Here is a 14,792-nt window from a genome sequence, read left to right on the forward strand (position 1 = left end):
CTTTCCCCTTTTTCCAGAGAGGCCCCAAACTGATATAAAGGGAACCTCCAACTTTCAAGCAGACATGGATTCCAGAGTGTGATAGGACGTGTCAACGCGCCACACTTTCAGTGTCATCAGATTGTAGATTAATTTTGAATTAATATACTGCCAAAGGCCCTATATTGATCAAATGCAAAAAAAATCTTGCCTACGGTTGTTCACTGTACTATACGTGCATGAAGGATATGAATTTGTGTTTACTGTGGTGCAGCAAAAAAACATACTACAAATATGTTAAGTCATGTGCTCTGGTCTAAGGAAGGCCTGATCCCATTTCAAGAGCTCCGCCATGAGTCATATACATCTAAAAGGTGCTGGTCTCTTTGGTGGTGGTTTGGAGCCTTACCAGATTTAGCTGCTCTGTCACCTTGCTCTCTGGAGGCTGTATCGGAGCACTCTGACCTGGGCTCAGGCTTCTCTGAGCAGAAGGTCCTACAGAACCAGGCGATCTGGATGATACAGGAGACAAGGATTTGCTGGTGGCTGGGGAGATCCTCTTACTGGGTAAGGGTTGTGAAGGAGGTGGTGTTGTGTGCACCATGGTGGGTGGAGCGACAGTTGAGGCAGGCAAAGAGAGGAGTGCAGGACGCTGACCGGGCTTGGCAGCATCACCAGGTGGCCTCACTGCTACAGGCTGTTTTGAGAAATAAAAAAACACAAGTCAAGAAAGAGTTTCACAAACTTCAGCAAATAAATCCTTTAAGTCCATCAGTACATCTAAACAACAGATCTGGGAGAGAGTGCAAGATATTTCTTGTATGTGCACATAATGCACTGCTGCAGAAGGGAGGGGGCACCCTTCTGAGACAACATCATTCCAAACATGGCATTAATATAAAAAGTATGGGTGCGCCACTCAGCTCAACACAGAGTGGGCTTTAAGCATTGGTCTGCTTCATTGGAAGTAAAAGTAGCATCACTGCAACTTTTTCTTCTCTGTCACCTTTTACTACGCTGTGCTGAAAAAACTGCCCTGCAAGATGTTTGCACGACTCCAAGGTGAATCCATTCAGGAAGCAGCACAGGAAGAGCTCTACGTCTATATCTGCTCTCCAAGGAAGGGCCACTTATTTTCAGTATCCATCACTGATGTACATTTTCATAACTTTCTATTCTCTTCCAGAGACTTCTTATGGATTATGATGGCGCTCTTTCGAAGAATATAACAGAGAATGGGTTCTGTTTGTTACACAACCAGCTTCTCCATCTTATCACAGAGCTGCCGATTTGGGTGCTTGCATATGGAGGAGCAGGTCTAAGCAGGTGTGGGCTGGAGTACTACGGATCAAGCACAGCAAATGTGGGAATCCCTGGAACAGAGCCTTCACAGGGCTGTAGGGCTTTGGACTGATAAAAATGCAGGTCACACAGAACCGCGCCTGGGTACTCAAAGGAACAATGCTCACCTGTGGATGCAAATGTGAGAAGCTAACAGATTTGGGATCATACAAGAGGAGAGTCAGCGAACTGAGACTTAAGCTAGGCTGCAGATCTGTACTGAGGGAGGTACCTGGCGATGAGAGGGTAAAGGTCTCAGAAACAAGCAGATGTGGACACATGTTGAAAGCGAGTGTGAGAGAATGGGGCTCATCCAACTGAAGCTGCTGGGCCTAAGGGAGACAAACTTCACACACTAGATCTGCAGTTTTGAGAATAAAGCTCAAGCTACGGAGGCTCAGATGGGCAGTGACGGAACAGAAAGTATGAAGGCCCAGACAAAGGCACAGTGCACTGCTATGGGGAATGAACAGAATGAGCTGCATGTGGAGATACTTGAAAACTGAAACTAGTTTGAAACACACAAACAGGTATGTGGAAATAAAGAATGGGCTGACAAAGAGGTGCGTGTACCGAGACCCAGGGAAGAGGTATGTTTATATAGACAAAGGGAACAGGGCTCACACACTTCTGCAGGTTGGAGAATTGAGGACAAAGAGTAGTGAGTTAAAACATGTAAAAAGAAAGAAAAAAAGTAACATAGAAAGGTCCGTACTTTTACAATATATATATATATATATATTAAAGTTCAGACAACCCATGAGTGATAAGGCTGCTCAAACAAAGTGATGCATTTGCAGCGAAGATCTGTGCTACCTACCAGTCGCCGGATCAAATCCTACAAAAGCCTACTTAATCATTCATTGTTTGTTTGTTTAAAATCATGCATTTTACAGAGACCCATTTAATTGAACGTCACAGATTTTTGGTTTTCTTTTTTTTTTTCTTCTTCAAAGAATGTGTGATATGTCCCACTGTATGCCGTGGAATCCTTCCTAACACATGGAACAGAGGGGTGGATTTCATGGTATATTCCAAAATGACGCGTAGTAGCCACTACTGTCCTGACATTCAGCGTACCCTCCCATGTACCTGCTGCTGCAGTCCTGGAGTCTGAAGCTGAGCTGTCTGCACCTGGGCTTTCCCCGGCACATGGAGAGGCAGCGGCTGCTGAAGTGGTCCAGGGAGCTGGCTCTGCAGAGGTGAGGCTATCGGGACAGCCTGTGGTTCCTTTTTCACCTGAATCATTGTTTGTGGTTGTGCTTGAGGCTCCAACTGCTGCATCGATGGCTGAGGAGGTGGCTGCTGTGAAGTCGGTTGCGACTGCTGCTGCTGGGCTAGCTGCATGGCACCTGGGATGGAGGCCATAGGCATGCCAGAAGGCTGCAGGCGAGTGGGTAGCTGTGGTGGAGGTGTATGCAGGCTAGCAGCATTCTGCACCGGAGGCCCCTTCGATGGATCATACTGCTGCTGGCTGGGCTTCTGTCCAGTCATCTGCACAGTAGGAGGCATTCCACCTGCAAAAGAAAAATGCTAGATTAACCACCCTTCAAAGTTAGCAGATTCTGTTAGATTCACAAAGGATCGTAAATAGCAGACCACAGGCTCCAACTGTGTTTCCTAACAAGAGGAAAACATTTATTATGTTCAAAACCATACCAGTGCACCACTGGTGTTAACTTAAGTGCTATTTTTGGCAGGTTGAAATTCTTTTTAAGTGCTGGTTGATTCACATGGTGCCAACATGCAGCTGCAGCAACAGGAGGCCAGGGTCTTCCGACAGATGGTTCAAAAGGAGGCAAACAGCAGTTTCGAAAAATGATTGCAGATAAAAAATAAATGCACAGGCAAGAATGGAAACCAGAAAAAAGGCGCTAGAGTCAGAAAAACACAAGAGTACGAATAAGGTTTTTTTTAACTTAGAAGGTGAAGATGGGATGCAGCAGGTACAATGTGGAGGGGTGTGCATAGGTGGAATTGTTCATGTAGGACCAAAGAAAGTGGTCAAGGAACCAAGCAAAGTGGTCAAGGATGATGCCTTGTCCTGATGCTACAAATGCTTTGGAAACCGTGATAAAAATGAGTTATGCTACCTCTGCGGGTCTTATCTGACAACAGTTTCATACATTTACTTTTTAGTTTTTTTTTTTTTTTTTTTTAAATCGGAATGGACCATGCAAGGGAACACTTTACATGGGTACTGCCTTATTCATTTGCAAGAAAGGGTTTGAAACAACTTGTGGAAAGGCAAGACCAATGTACTGAGTACAGTATCTACCGGCAATGCAGGCTATACTTATTCTAAATAGGACTATAGTTTATAAAAGAAACCTGCACAGGGTAATCAGATGTGGAGAAATATTTTTTGATAAAGCCACCAGATAACTCACCGCATGTCGTACAGCTTTTGCAGGGTACAGCTGATTCAGAGGCCAACTAGAGCTCTGTCTAGGTGGGATAGCCCCAGAACTTGTAGTATCAATTTGATGTTCTTTAGTGTGGTCACTTTCTGTTGTTCTTAAGGCTGGTTTTGCTAGTTTGGTGGCAAAGGGATCTAGCAAACAGTATTAGGTTAGGAGAAAGTTTTAGATGGTCCAACCAAGAGTGCATTGTTAAGGTTTTGTTTATAGGAAAGATCAAAAGAACTGTGAATTATTCTGGTTATGTTTCTGCAAAAAGGCAGAAGATTTACAGTCCAGTAAAGAAAAACATTGTTGTATTTTCTAGAAATTACAAACTCAGGTAGGTGTATATAATCTGCTGAGTTTGACTGAAGTATGGCTTTGACTTCTGAAAAAGGCTAATCGTGAAACAGCCAATCTGTGAATTTCAGTAACCCACTGGCATTAGGACTCCTTCTCCAATGAACAAGTGGTTTGCTGAGGGCAATTGGGGCCTGGGTGCAGAAGAGTTAAACTTGCTACCCTTCAGCGTCCTTGGGTTAGGGGCACTGGAAGTTCCATGTCCGGAGTTGTACTACATGGTGGCACAGCTGCAGCATGCGGTCCACTCGCTTGATGCAAATGATAATTTGGAAAAGAGGCTGCTCCGCAGTACACATGGAGAGAGACCCTTACCGGTCCTCCCGATCTTCAGACAATGGAACCCCCTGGAGTCTCCTTACATTAACCACCTGGTGGCGGGGGTATGGGAGGAAGTGTTAGTCATGTCCTCCGACATGCTCCATATACCCCTGACATGCCCTTATGGGTAGTGAAGCCTTTTCTGCGCTTTGCCGACTCCATGTCGGTGCAAAAATGGAGAGATGGGGGTTGCAAAGTCATGGGGGATCTCCGCCCCCAAACAACGTTTTATTACCAGAGAGGCAGTCATGGATGCTTTCTCCCTGGGATAAGGTCAATATCTCTGAAATATGAAGATTTCCAGTACTGCCTCTGAAATTTGGCCAACCTTCCAGATGAGCCTATCAAATCTGTTACGCTGACCACTATACTGGCGATGTTGCAAGTCCGTCCTCTGATTACTCACCTGTACCGGGCCCTTCGGGAGGACTTACCGCACATGATGTTCCCTGTACAGACTAAATCGGAGATGCTCATGGAGCAATCCATATTGCCCAAGGACTGGGAAGAGGGTGAATGAGGGAGTGCAGAGGGTCAGCTCCAAAGCACATTTCAAACTCTTCCAGTACAATTTTGTTCATGAAACTTATCTCACCCCCCATACTTTGCACGCAATCGATGAGACTAGCGCTGTAACACCCAGCTGGCAGACTTTCTACATATGGTCTGGACCTGTCACTTCCTATCCTCCGACTGGCATAGGATTCCTAACAGTTTAAACAGAGCATCGGGATGGGACATTCAAATGGAAATCCATCTGATATTGCTGGGTTTTCTCCCCACGCCAGCGAAGAAACACCTAAGTCACGGGTTCATTGTTCTGGGGCTGTTCTAGCCAAGAGGCTTATTGCCATGGCATGGCTAAAGCCAACACCCTCTAGCGCTAGGGCCTGGTTGTGGGATGCTTAAAATGGGCAAGTGCGGAAGAGGTACGGATGCGTCACACTCATAAAGACAATAAACTAAAAGACGATCTGAAAGCTTGGGCAGCCATGCTCTCCGATTTGAAAGAGGCCTCGGGTCCGTCCACAGGTGTGGTGGGGAATGCAGGTGTTGGGAATCATCCCGGAGAAGGGGACAAGGAAGTTTAGCGATGGACCGGATCCCGGGTGTAGGTACTACTAACATCTCCTACACTAACACATGCTATATCACCAGATATAGAAGAATAGTTCACACAGAAGCAGATCGGGGGAGGGGCTCTATTTGTTCAAACTGGGTTTTATTTTTTAGAGGATGGGTGGGGTGATCCTACAGAAACTTCCGTTTTCATGTACTACATATGTTACTTCCGATTCAGATGAATGAACTTCTGCACACAACAGCAACATTTCTCTCCTCGCCATCGGAGTATATGTATGCGCAAGCTGCTGTTTATTTCCTTGCAGGATGCAATACCAAGTATTGTTAGAATGATGTGTCACATTGTCTATGTGAAAAAGAAAAAAGAAACAATAAAGTTATGAAAAAAAACGTGTTTGCTGAGGCCACTGTTTTAGATGGCAATTTACTGCTATTATAACAAACGATTATCCTCAGTCACTACTATTTCGTAGGCCGCACCAAGTGGGTGAAGAACTCAGAATTGACAGCCACGTAAGACAGTATCAACAACTGAGTAGCAGAACAAACAATATGCTAAAATCTCAGTTTTTGATGTATTGTGGATAAAGTTATCAATGTGTGTAGGAAGTTGGCTCTGTATGTGCTATTTCAAAGTAAGGAATAGCATGCACAGAGTCCAAGGGTTCCCCTTAGAGGTAAAATAGTGGTAAAAAGAGATAATACTAATGCTCTATTTTGTGGTAGTGTGGTCGAGCAGTAGGCTTATCCAAGGAGTAGTGTTAAGCATTTGTTGTACATACACATAGACAATAAATGAGGTACACACACTCAGAGACAAATCCAGCCAATAGGTTTTTATATAGAAAAATATCTTTTCTTAGTTTATTTTAAGAACCACAGGTTCAAATTCTACATGTAATATCTCATTCGAAAGGTATTGCAGGTAAGTACTTTAGGAACTTTAAATCATAAAAATTGCATGTATACTTTTCAAGTTATTGACAAATAGCTGTTTTAAAAGTGGACACTTAGTGCAATTTTCACAGTTCCTAGGGGAGGTAAGTATTTGTTAGGTTAACCAGGTAAGTAAGACACTTACAGGGTTCAGTTCTTGGTCCAAGGTAGCCCACCGTTGGGGGTTCAGAGCAACCCCAAAGTTACCACACCAGCAGCTCAGGGCCGGTCAGGTGCAGAGTTCAAAGTGGTGCCCAAAACACATAGGCTTCAATGGAGAAGGGGGTGCCCCGGTTCCAGTCTGCCAGCAGGTAAGTACCCGCGTCTTCGGAGGGCAGACCAGGGGGGTTTTGTAGGGCACCGGGGGGGACACAAGCCCACACAGAAATTTCACCCTCAGCAGCGCGGGGGCGGCCGGGTGCAGTGTAGAAACAAGCGTCGGGTTTGTAGTGTTAGTCTATGGGAGATCTCGGGATCTCTTCAGCGCTGCAGGCAGGCAAGGGGGGGGTTCCTCGGGGAAACCTCCACTTGGGCAAGGGAGAGGGACTCCTGGGGGTCACTTCTCCAGTGAAAGTCCGGTCCTTCCGGTCCTGGGGGCTGCGGGTGCAGGGTCTCTCCCAGGCGTCGGGACTTAGGATTCAAAGAGTCGCGGTCAGGGGAAGCCTCGGGATTCCCTCTGCAGGCGGCGCTGTGGGTGCTCAGGGGGGACAGGTTTTGGTACTCACAGTATCAGAGTAGTCCTGGGGTCCCTCCTGAGGTGTTGGATCTCCACCAGCCGAGTCGGGGTCGCCGGGTGCAGTGTTGCAAGTCTCACGCTTCTTGCGGGGAGCTTGCAGGGTTCTTTCAAAGCTGCTGGAAACAAAGTTGCAGCCTTTCTTGGAGCAGGTCCGCTGTCCTCGGGAGTTTCTTGTCTTTTCGAAGCAGGGGCAGTCCTCAGAGGATGTCGAGGTCGCTGGTCCCTTTGGAAGGCGTCGCTGGAGCAGGATCTTTGGAAGGCAGGAGACAGGCCGGTGAGTTTCTGGAGCCAAGGCAGTTGTCGTCTTCTGGTCTTCCTCTGCAGGGGTTTTCAGCTAGGCAGTCCTCCTTCTTGTAGTTGCAGGAATCTAATTTTCTAGGGTTCAGGGTAGCCCTTAAATACTCAATTTAAGGGCGTGTTTAGGTCTGGGGGGTTAGTAGCCAATGGCCACTAGCCCCGAGGGTGGGTACACCCTCTTTGTGCCTCCTCCCAAGGGGAGGGGGTCACAATCCTAACCCTATTGGGGGAATCCTCCATCTGCAAGATGGAGGATTTCTAAAAGTTAGAGTCACCTCAGCTCAGGACACCTTAGGGGCTGTCCTGACTGGCCAGTGACTCCTCCTTGTTGCTTTCTTTGTTCCCTCCAGCCTTGCTGCCAAAAGTGGGGGCCGTGGCCGGAGGGGGCGGGCAACTCCACTAAGCTGGAGTGCCCTGCTGGGCTGTGACAAAGGGGTGAGCCTTTGAGGCTCACCGCCAGGTGTTACAGCTCCTGCCTGGGGGAGGTGTTAGCATCTCCACCCAGTGCAGGCTTTGTTACTGGCCTCAGAGTGACAAAGGCACTCTCCCCATGGGGCCAGCAACATGTCTCTGGTGTGGCAGGCTGCTGGAACTAGTCAGCCTACACAGATAGTTGGTTAAGTTTCAGGGGGCACCTCTAAGGTGCCCTCTGTGGTGTATTTTACAATAAAATGTACACTGGCATCAGTGTGCATTTATTGTGCTGAGAAGTTTGATACCAAACTTCCCAGTTTTCAGTGTAGCCATTATGGTGCTGTGGAGTTCGTGTTTGACAGACTCCCAGACCATATACTCTTATGGCTACCCTGCACTTACAATGTCTAAGGTTTTGTTTAGACACTGTAGGGGTACCATGCTCATGCACTGGTACCCTCACCTATGGTATAGTGCACCCTGCCTTAGGGCTGTAAGGCCTGCTAGAGGGGTGTCTTACCTATACTGCATAGGCAGTGAGAGGCTGGCATGGCACCCTGAGGGGAGTGCCATGTCGACTTACTCATTTTGTTCTCACTAGCACACACAGGCTTGTAAGCAGTGTGTCTGTGCTGAGTGAGGGGTCTCTAGGGTGGCATAAGACATGCTGCAGCCCTTAGAGACCTTCCTTGGCATCAGGGCCCTGGGTACTAGAAGTACCAGTTACAAGGGACTTATCTGAATGCCAGGGTGTGCCAATTGTGGATACAATGGTACATTTTAGGTGAGGGAACACTGGTGCTGGGGCCTGGTTAGCAGGGTCCCAGCACTCTTCTCAGTCAAGTCAGCATCAGTATCAGGCAAAAAGTGGGGGGTAACTGCAACAGGGAGCCATTTCTTTACACAAGCCCCCCCCAGCCCACAGGCCAGGAGACTCAGCCCAAGCTGGGAGAGTCTTCCTAGTCTGTCAGGCGAGGAAGAGTAGGAGAAATAGGCTGGTTAGTTGCAGGGCCTACTCTGCCTTACATCCTTCTGTTCAGGTCATTCCCTTTGGGGAACTGACCTACTTCCACAGTGATAGGACCTAGTCTGAATTGCCTCTTGTCTGCCTCTTCAATGTCTCCACCCATTCTTTCTATTTTGGTTTTAGAGGTATCCACCTCTGCTAACCTTATCTTGGCCAGGGTTACCCCTAGCTTACCCAGAGAGGTTACCCAGAGCTGGAGTAACCCCACCATGACCAATAGGGTCAGGGGGCCTAACTTGCTATTTGGCATGGGGTCAGACCACCATGCTAAGGATAGTGCAGCCATAAAGGCTAACACCCAGCAGAGGCCACTGACAGCTGTCAGTGCCCAGAACCACACCTTTAGCTCTTCACCTAAAAGGGAAGGGGCTAAGTTACAGGCCTCTTTGGGTTCAGGTTGCCTGTCTGCTGTATTAGAGTGGGGGGTTACCACATCTTGTAGTAAACACCCTTCTTCCACTCTTTCTTCTGTTAGCTGAGGAGCCACCCACTCAGGTTTAACAGTTGCCTGACTAGCCAGGACTTCTTGTGGGTCAGGTTGGACTTTATCAGGGCCATTTTTGGAGTTCTCCCCTACTGGAGCAGAATCTCCTTGGCTTGCTGTAACCTTGGCTAAAGGTTGTCCACCCTTCCTACTCTGTTTTCTTTTCTTCTTCTTCTGGGGCCTGCTTGCATTTACTGCAGAGGCAGGACTTCCAGAATCCTTGGGAGAGGACTGGCACTGGACCAGTTCCTCTCTTGGGCTCTGACTAACCTCTGGGTAGTCATTTCCAAGGAGACAATCAAGGGGGAGGTCTGTACTGACTACTACCCTTCTCCAGCTAAGAGTGCCACCCACTTCTATGGGTACTAAAGCCACAGGCCTCTTAGTGACCTTGTCTAGGCTAACTCTTACCCTGGCAGTCTCACCTGGGATGTACTGGTTTGAGAGTACCAGCCTGTCATGCACAATAGTGTGACTGGCACAAGTGTCTCTCAGGGCAGTGGTTGGGATTCCATTCACCAGTAGGTGGTGGAAGTGTCTACTTCCCTCTGGAATCTCCAACTCACCTGTTGGGCCCTGTTTCCAGTTGAAGGCTATGAAGACCTCCTCATCTGAGGAGTCATCTCCCATGGCTACACTGGTTACCCCTGGAATTTTGTTCTGGGGTTTGTTTTTGGGACAAGAAGTGTCCTTGGTGTGGTGCCCAGACTGTTTACAGTTGTGACACCATGCCTTAGTGGCATCCCAGTTCTTACCCTGGTACCCACCTTTGTTTTGGGTTGTGTCTTGGGGCCCACCCACCTGTTCTGGTTTTTGGGGGCCTACAGAGGACTCTTTTTCTTTGTTTCTAGTGTCACCCACTTTCTCCTGGGGAGTTTTTGTAACCCCTTTCTTTTGGTCACCCCCAGTGGAAGTTTTGGTTACCCTAGTCTTGACCCAGTGGTCTGCCTTCTTTCCCAATTCTTGGGGAGAAATTGGACCTAGGTCTACCAGATACTGATGCAACTTTTCATTGAAGCAGTTACTTAAAATGTGTTCTTTCATAAACAAATTATAAAGCCCAACATAGTCACACACTTCATTTCCAGTTAACCAACCATCCAGTGTTTTTACTGAGTAGTCTACAAAATCAACCCAGGTCTGGCTCGAGGATTTTTGAGCCCCCCTGAATCTAATTCTATACTCCTCAGTGGAGAATCCAAAGCCCTCAATCAGGGTACCCTTCATGAGGTCATAAGATTCTGCATCTTTTCCAGAGAGTGTGAGGAGTCTATCCCTACACTTTCCAGTGAACATTTCCCAAAGGAGAGCACCCCAGTGAGATCTGTTTACTTTTCTGGTTACACAAGCCCTCTCAAAAGCTGTGAACCATTTGGTGATGTCATCACCATCTTCATATTTTGTTACAATCCCTTTGGGGATTTTTAGGATGTCAGGAGAATCTCTGACCCTATTTAAGTTGCTGCCACCATCGATGGGACCTAGGCCCATCTCTTTTCTTTCCCTTTCTATGGCTAGGAGCTGCTTTTCCAAAGCCAATCTTTTGACCATCCTGGCTAACAGGGGGTCATCTTCACTGGAGTTATCCTCAGTGATTTCAGAGGTGTTGGTCTCTCCTGTGAGGGAACCAGCATCTCTGACTATTATTTTTGGAGTCAGGGTTTGAGGGACCCTGTTCTCCCTAGATAGGATTGGTAGGGGGGAACTTTCCTCCAAGTCACTATCCTCTTCCTCTGAGTTGCCACCCTCAGAGGGGTTGGCCTTTTCAAACTCTGCCAAAAGCTCCTGGAGCTGTATTTTGGTAGGTTTGGGGCCCATTGTTATTTTCTTTATTTTACAGAGTGACCTTAGCTCCCTCATCTTAAGATGGAGGTAAGGTGTGGTGTCGAGTTCCACCACAGTCACATCTGTGCTAGACATTTTGCTTCTAAAAGTTGGAATACTTTTTAAGAATCTACAACTGGTTCTAGAATCTAATTCAAACTTTTACAAACTTTTAAACTCTAAAAGAAATGCTAAACAGGATCTAACACAAGGCCCTAGCAGGTCTTTTAAGAATTTAGAAAACTTTTCAAATTGCAAAAAATCAATTTCTAATGACAATTTTGGAATTTGTCGTGTGATCAGGTATTGGCTGAGTAGTCCAGCAAATGCAAAGTCTTGTACCCCACCGCTGATCCACCAATGTAGGAAGTTGGCTCTGTATGTGCTATTTCAAAGTAAGGAATAGCATGCACAGAGTCCAAGGGTTCCCCTTAGAGGTAAAATAGTGGTAAAAAGAGATAATACTAATGCTCTATTTTGTGGTAGTGTGGTCGAGCAGTAGGCTTATCCAAGGAGTAGTGTTAAGCATTTGTTGTACATACACATAGACAATAAATGAGGTACACACACTCGGAGACAAATCCAGCCAATAGGTTTTTATATAGAAAAATATCTTTTCTTAGTTTATTTTAAGAACCACAGGTTCAAATTCTACATGTAATATCTCATTCGAAAGGTATTGCAGGTAAGTACTTTAGGAACTTTAAATCATAAAAATTGCATGTGTACTTTTCAAGTTATTGACAAATAGCTGTTTTAAAAGTGGACACTTAGTGCAATTTTCACAGTTCCTAGGGGAGGTAAGTATTTGTTAGGTTAACCAGGTAAGTAAGACACTTACAGGGTTCAGTTCTTGGTCCAAGGTAGCCCACCGTTGGGGGTTCAGAGCAACCCCAAAGTTACCACACCAGCAGCTCAGGGCCGGTCAGGTGCAGAGTTCAAAGTGGTGCCCAAAACACATAGGCTTCAATGGAGAAGGGGGTGCCCCGGTTCCAGTCTGCCAGCAGGTAAGTACCCGCGTCTTCGGAGGGCAGACCAGGGGGGTTTTGTAGGGCACCGGGGGGGGACACAAGCCCACACAGAAATTTCACCCTCAGCAGCGCGGGGGCGGCCGGGTGCAGTGTAGAAACAAGCGTCGGGTTTGTAGTGTTAGTCTATGGGAGATCTCGGGATCTCTTCAGCGCTGCAGGCAGGCAAGGGGGGGGTTCCTCGGGGAAACCTCCACTTGGGCAAGGGAGAGGGACTCCTGGGGGTCACTTCTCCAGTGAAAGTCCGGTCCTTCCGGTCCTGGGGGCTGCGGGTGCAGGGTCTCTCCCAGGCATCGGGAATTAGGATTCAAAGAGTCGCGGTCAGGGGAAGCCTTGGGATTCCCTCTGCAGGCGGCGCTGTGGGTGCTCAGGGGGGACAGGTTTTGGTACTCACAGTATCAGAGTAGTCCTGGGGTCCCTCCTGAGGTGTTGGATCTCCACCAGCCGAGTCGGGGTCGCCGGGTGCAGTGTTGCAAGTCTCACGCTTCTTGCGGGGAGCTTGCAGGGTTCTTTCAAAGCTGCTGGAAACAAAGTTGCAGCCTTTCTTGGAGCAGGTCCGCTGTCCTCGGGAGTTTCTTGTCTTTTCGAAGCAGGGGCAGTCCTCAGAGGATGTCGAGGTCGCTGGTCCCTTTGGAAGGCGTCGCTGGAGCAGGATCTTTGGAAGGCAGGAGACAGGCCGGTGAGTTTCTGGAGCCAAGGCAGTTGTCGTCTTCTGGTCTTCCTCTGCAGGGGTTTTCAGCTAGGCAGTCCTTCTTCTTGTAGTTGCAGGAATCTAATTTTCTAGGGTTCAGGGTAGCCCTTAAATACTAAATTTAAGGGCGTGTTTAGGTCTGGGGGGTTAGTAGCCAATGGCCACTAGCCCTGAGGGTGGGTACACCCTCTTTGTGCCTCCTCCCAAGGGGAGGGGGTCACAATCCTAACCCTATTGGGGGAATCCTCCATCTGCAAGATGGAGGATTTCTAAAAGTTAGAGTCACCTCAGCTCAGGACACCTTAGGGGCTGTCCTGACTGGCCAGTGACTCCTCCTTGTTGCTTTCTTTGTTCCCTCCAGCCTTGCCGCCAAAAGTGGGGGCCGTGGCCGGAGGGGGCGGGCAACTCCACTAAGCTGGAGTGCCCTGCTGGGCTGTGACAAAGGGGTGAGCCTTTGAGGCTCACCGCCAGGTGTTACAGCTCCTGCCTGGGGGAGGTGTTAGCATCTCCACCCAGTGCAGGCTTTGTTACTGGCCTCAGAGTGACAAAGGCACTCTCCCCATGGGGCCAGCAACATGTCTCTGGTGTGGCAGGCTGCTGGAACTAGTCAGCCTACACAGATAGTTGGTTAAGTTTCAGGGGGCACCTCTAAGGTGCCCTCTGTGGTGTATTTTACAATAAAATGTACACTGGCATCAGTGTGCATTTATTGTGCTGAGAAGTTTGATACCAAACTTCCCAGTTTTCAGTGTAGCCATTATGGTGCTGTGGAGTTCGTGTTTGACAGACTCCCAGACCATATACTCTTATGGCTACCCTGCACTTACAATGTCTAAGGTTTTGTTTAGACACTGTAGGGGTACCATGCTCATGCACTGGTACCCTCACCTATGGTATAGTGCACCCTGCCTTAGGGCTGTAAGGCCTGCTAGAGGGGTGTCTTACCTATACTGCATAGGCAGTGAGAGGCTGGCATGGCACCCTGAGGGGAGTGCCATGTCGACTTACTCATTTTGTTCTCACTAGCACACACAGGCTTGTAAGCAGTGTGTCTGTGCTGAGTGAGGGGTCTCTAGGGTGGCATAAGACATGCTGCAGCCCTTAGAGACCTTCCTTGGCATCAGGGCCCTGGGTACTAGAAGTACCAGTTACAAGGGACTTATCTGAATGCCAGGGTGTGCCAATTGTGGATACAATGGTACATTTTAGGTGAGGGAACACTGGTGCTGGGGCCTGGTTAGCAGGGTCCCAGCACTCTTCTCAGTCAAGTCAGCATCAGTATCAGGCAAAAAGTGGGGGGTAACTGCAATAGGGAGCCATTTCTTTACAATGTGGGCAACTAACCCTCATTTCATAAGCAGTGGAGCTGTTTTCAAATTGCCTCCAGGTCCTCTAGTTTAACTACAGCCACTAGATGAAATACACAACATTTGAGAACGCATAAAGTGGACAGACTGATTGAAATGTTGGGAAATTAATTGTAGAGTGTAAACATTTGGCAGGTGTTTTAGAACATAATTGAGGCATGATGAACTTCAAAGCGACAAAATTCCTGATATCCAATGGTAGTTCCCACTGGCTCAGGCAAAACGAGTATAAAGGTTACCTTCAATTAAGTATTTTTGAAAAACTAAAATGTGATGTTTGGCTTCCAAGGTCACAGCAAAGACTCTGCAGACAGAAGTGACAATGAGCAACTGAGATGGCCCAAATCAGAAATAGGGGTAAGCAACCTTCCGACATGCAACGCCTTTAAAAAGCGACACCCTTGGTGGAGCATTTATGCTATGAAATGTATCCTGCCAGCAAGCAAGGTGCAAGATGGTTTGCTAAACATGTAATCAAGTCACCTTTACATGTCATGATAAA

General features: G+C 47.7%; 1 protein-coding gene across 8 annotated transcripts in view; it reads right to left on the reverse strand.

The window, feature by feature from the left end:
* Nucleotides 1–14,792, reverse strand: part of EP400 (E1A binding protein p400) — a 601,391-nt gene that overhangs the window by 539,900 nt on the left and 46,699 nt on the right. For all 8 annotated transcript variants that reach the window (XM_069215336.1, XM_069215331.1, XM_069215335.1 and 5 more), the window contains exons 5-6: nt 2,413–2,837; nt 389–676 (exon numbers count right to left, since the gene is read on the reverse strand). In XM_069215336.1, coding sequence (XP_069071437.1) covers nt 389–676; nt 2,413–2,837 — 713 coding nt within the window. The remainder of the gene's footprint in view (nt 1–388; nt 677–2,412; nt 2,838–14,792) is intronic.

Source organism: Pleurodeles waltl, chromosome 11 (assembly GCF_031143425.1).
Source record: "Pleurodeles waltl isolate 20211129_DDA chromosome 11, aPleWal1.hap1.20221129, whole genome shotgun sequence".
In the NCBI taxonomy this organism is placed as follows: domain Eukaryota; kingdom Metazoa; phylum Chordata; class Amphibia; order Caudata; family Salamandridae; genus Pleurodeles; species Pleurodeles waltl.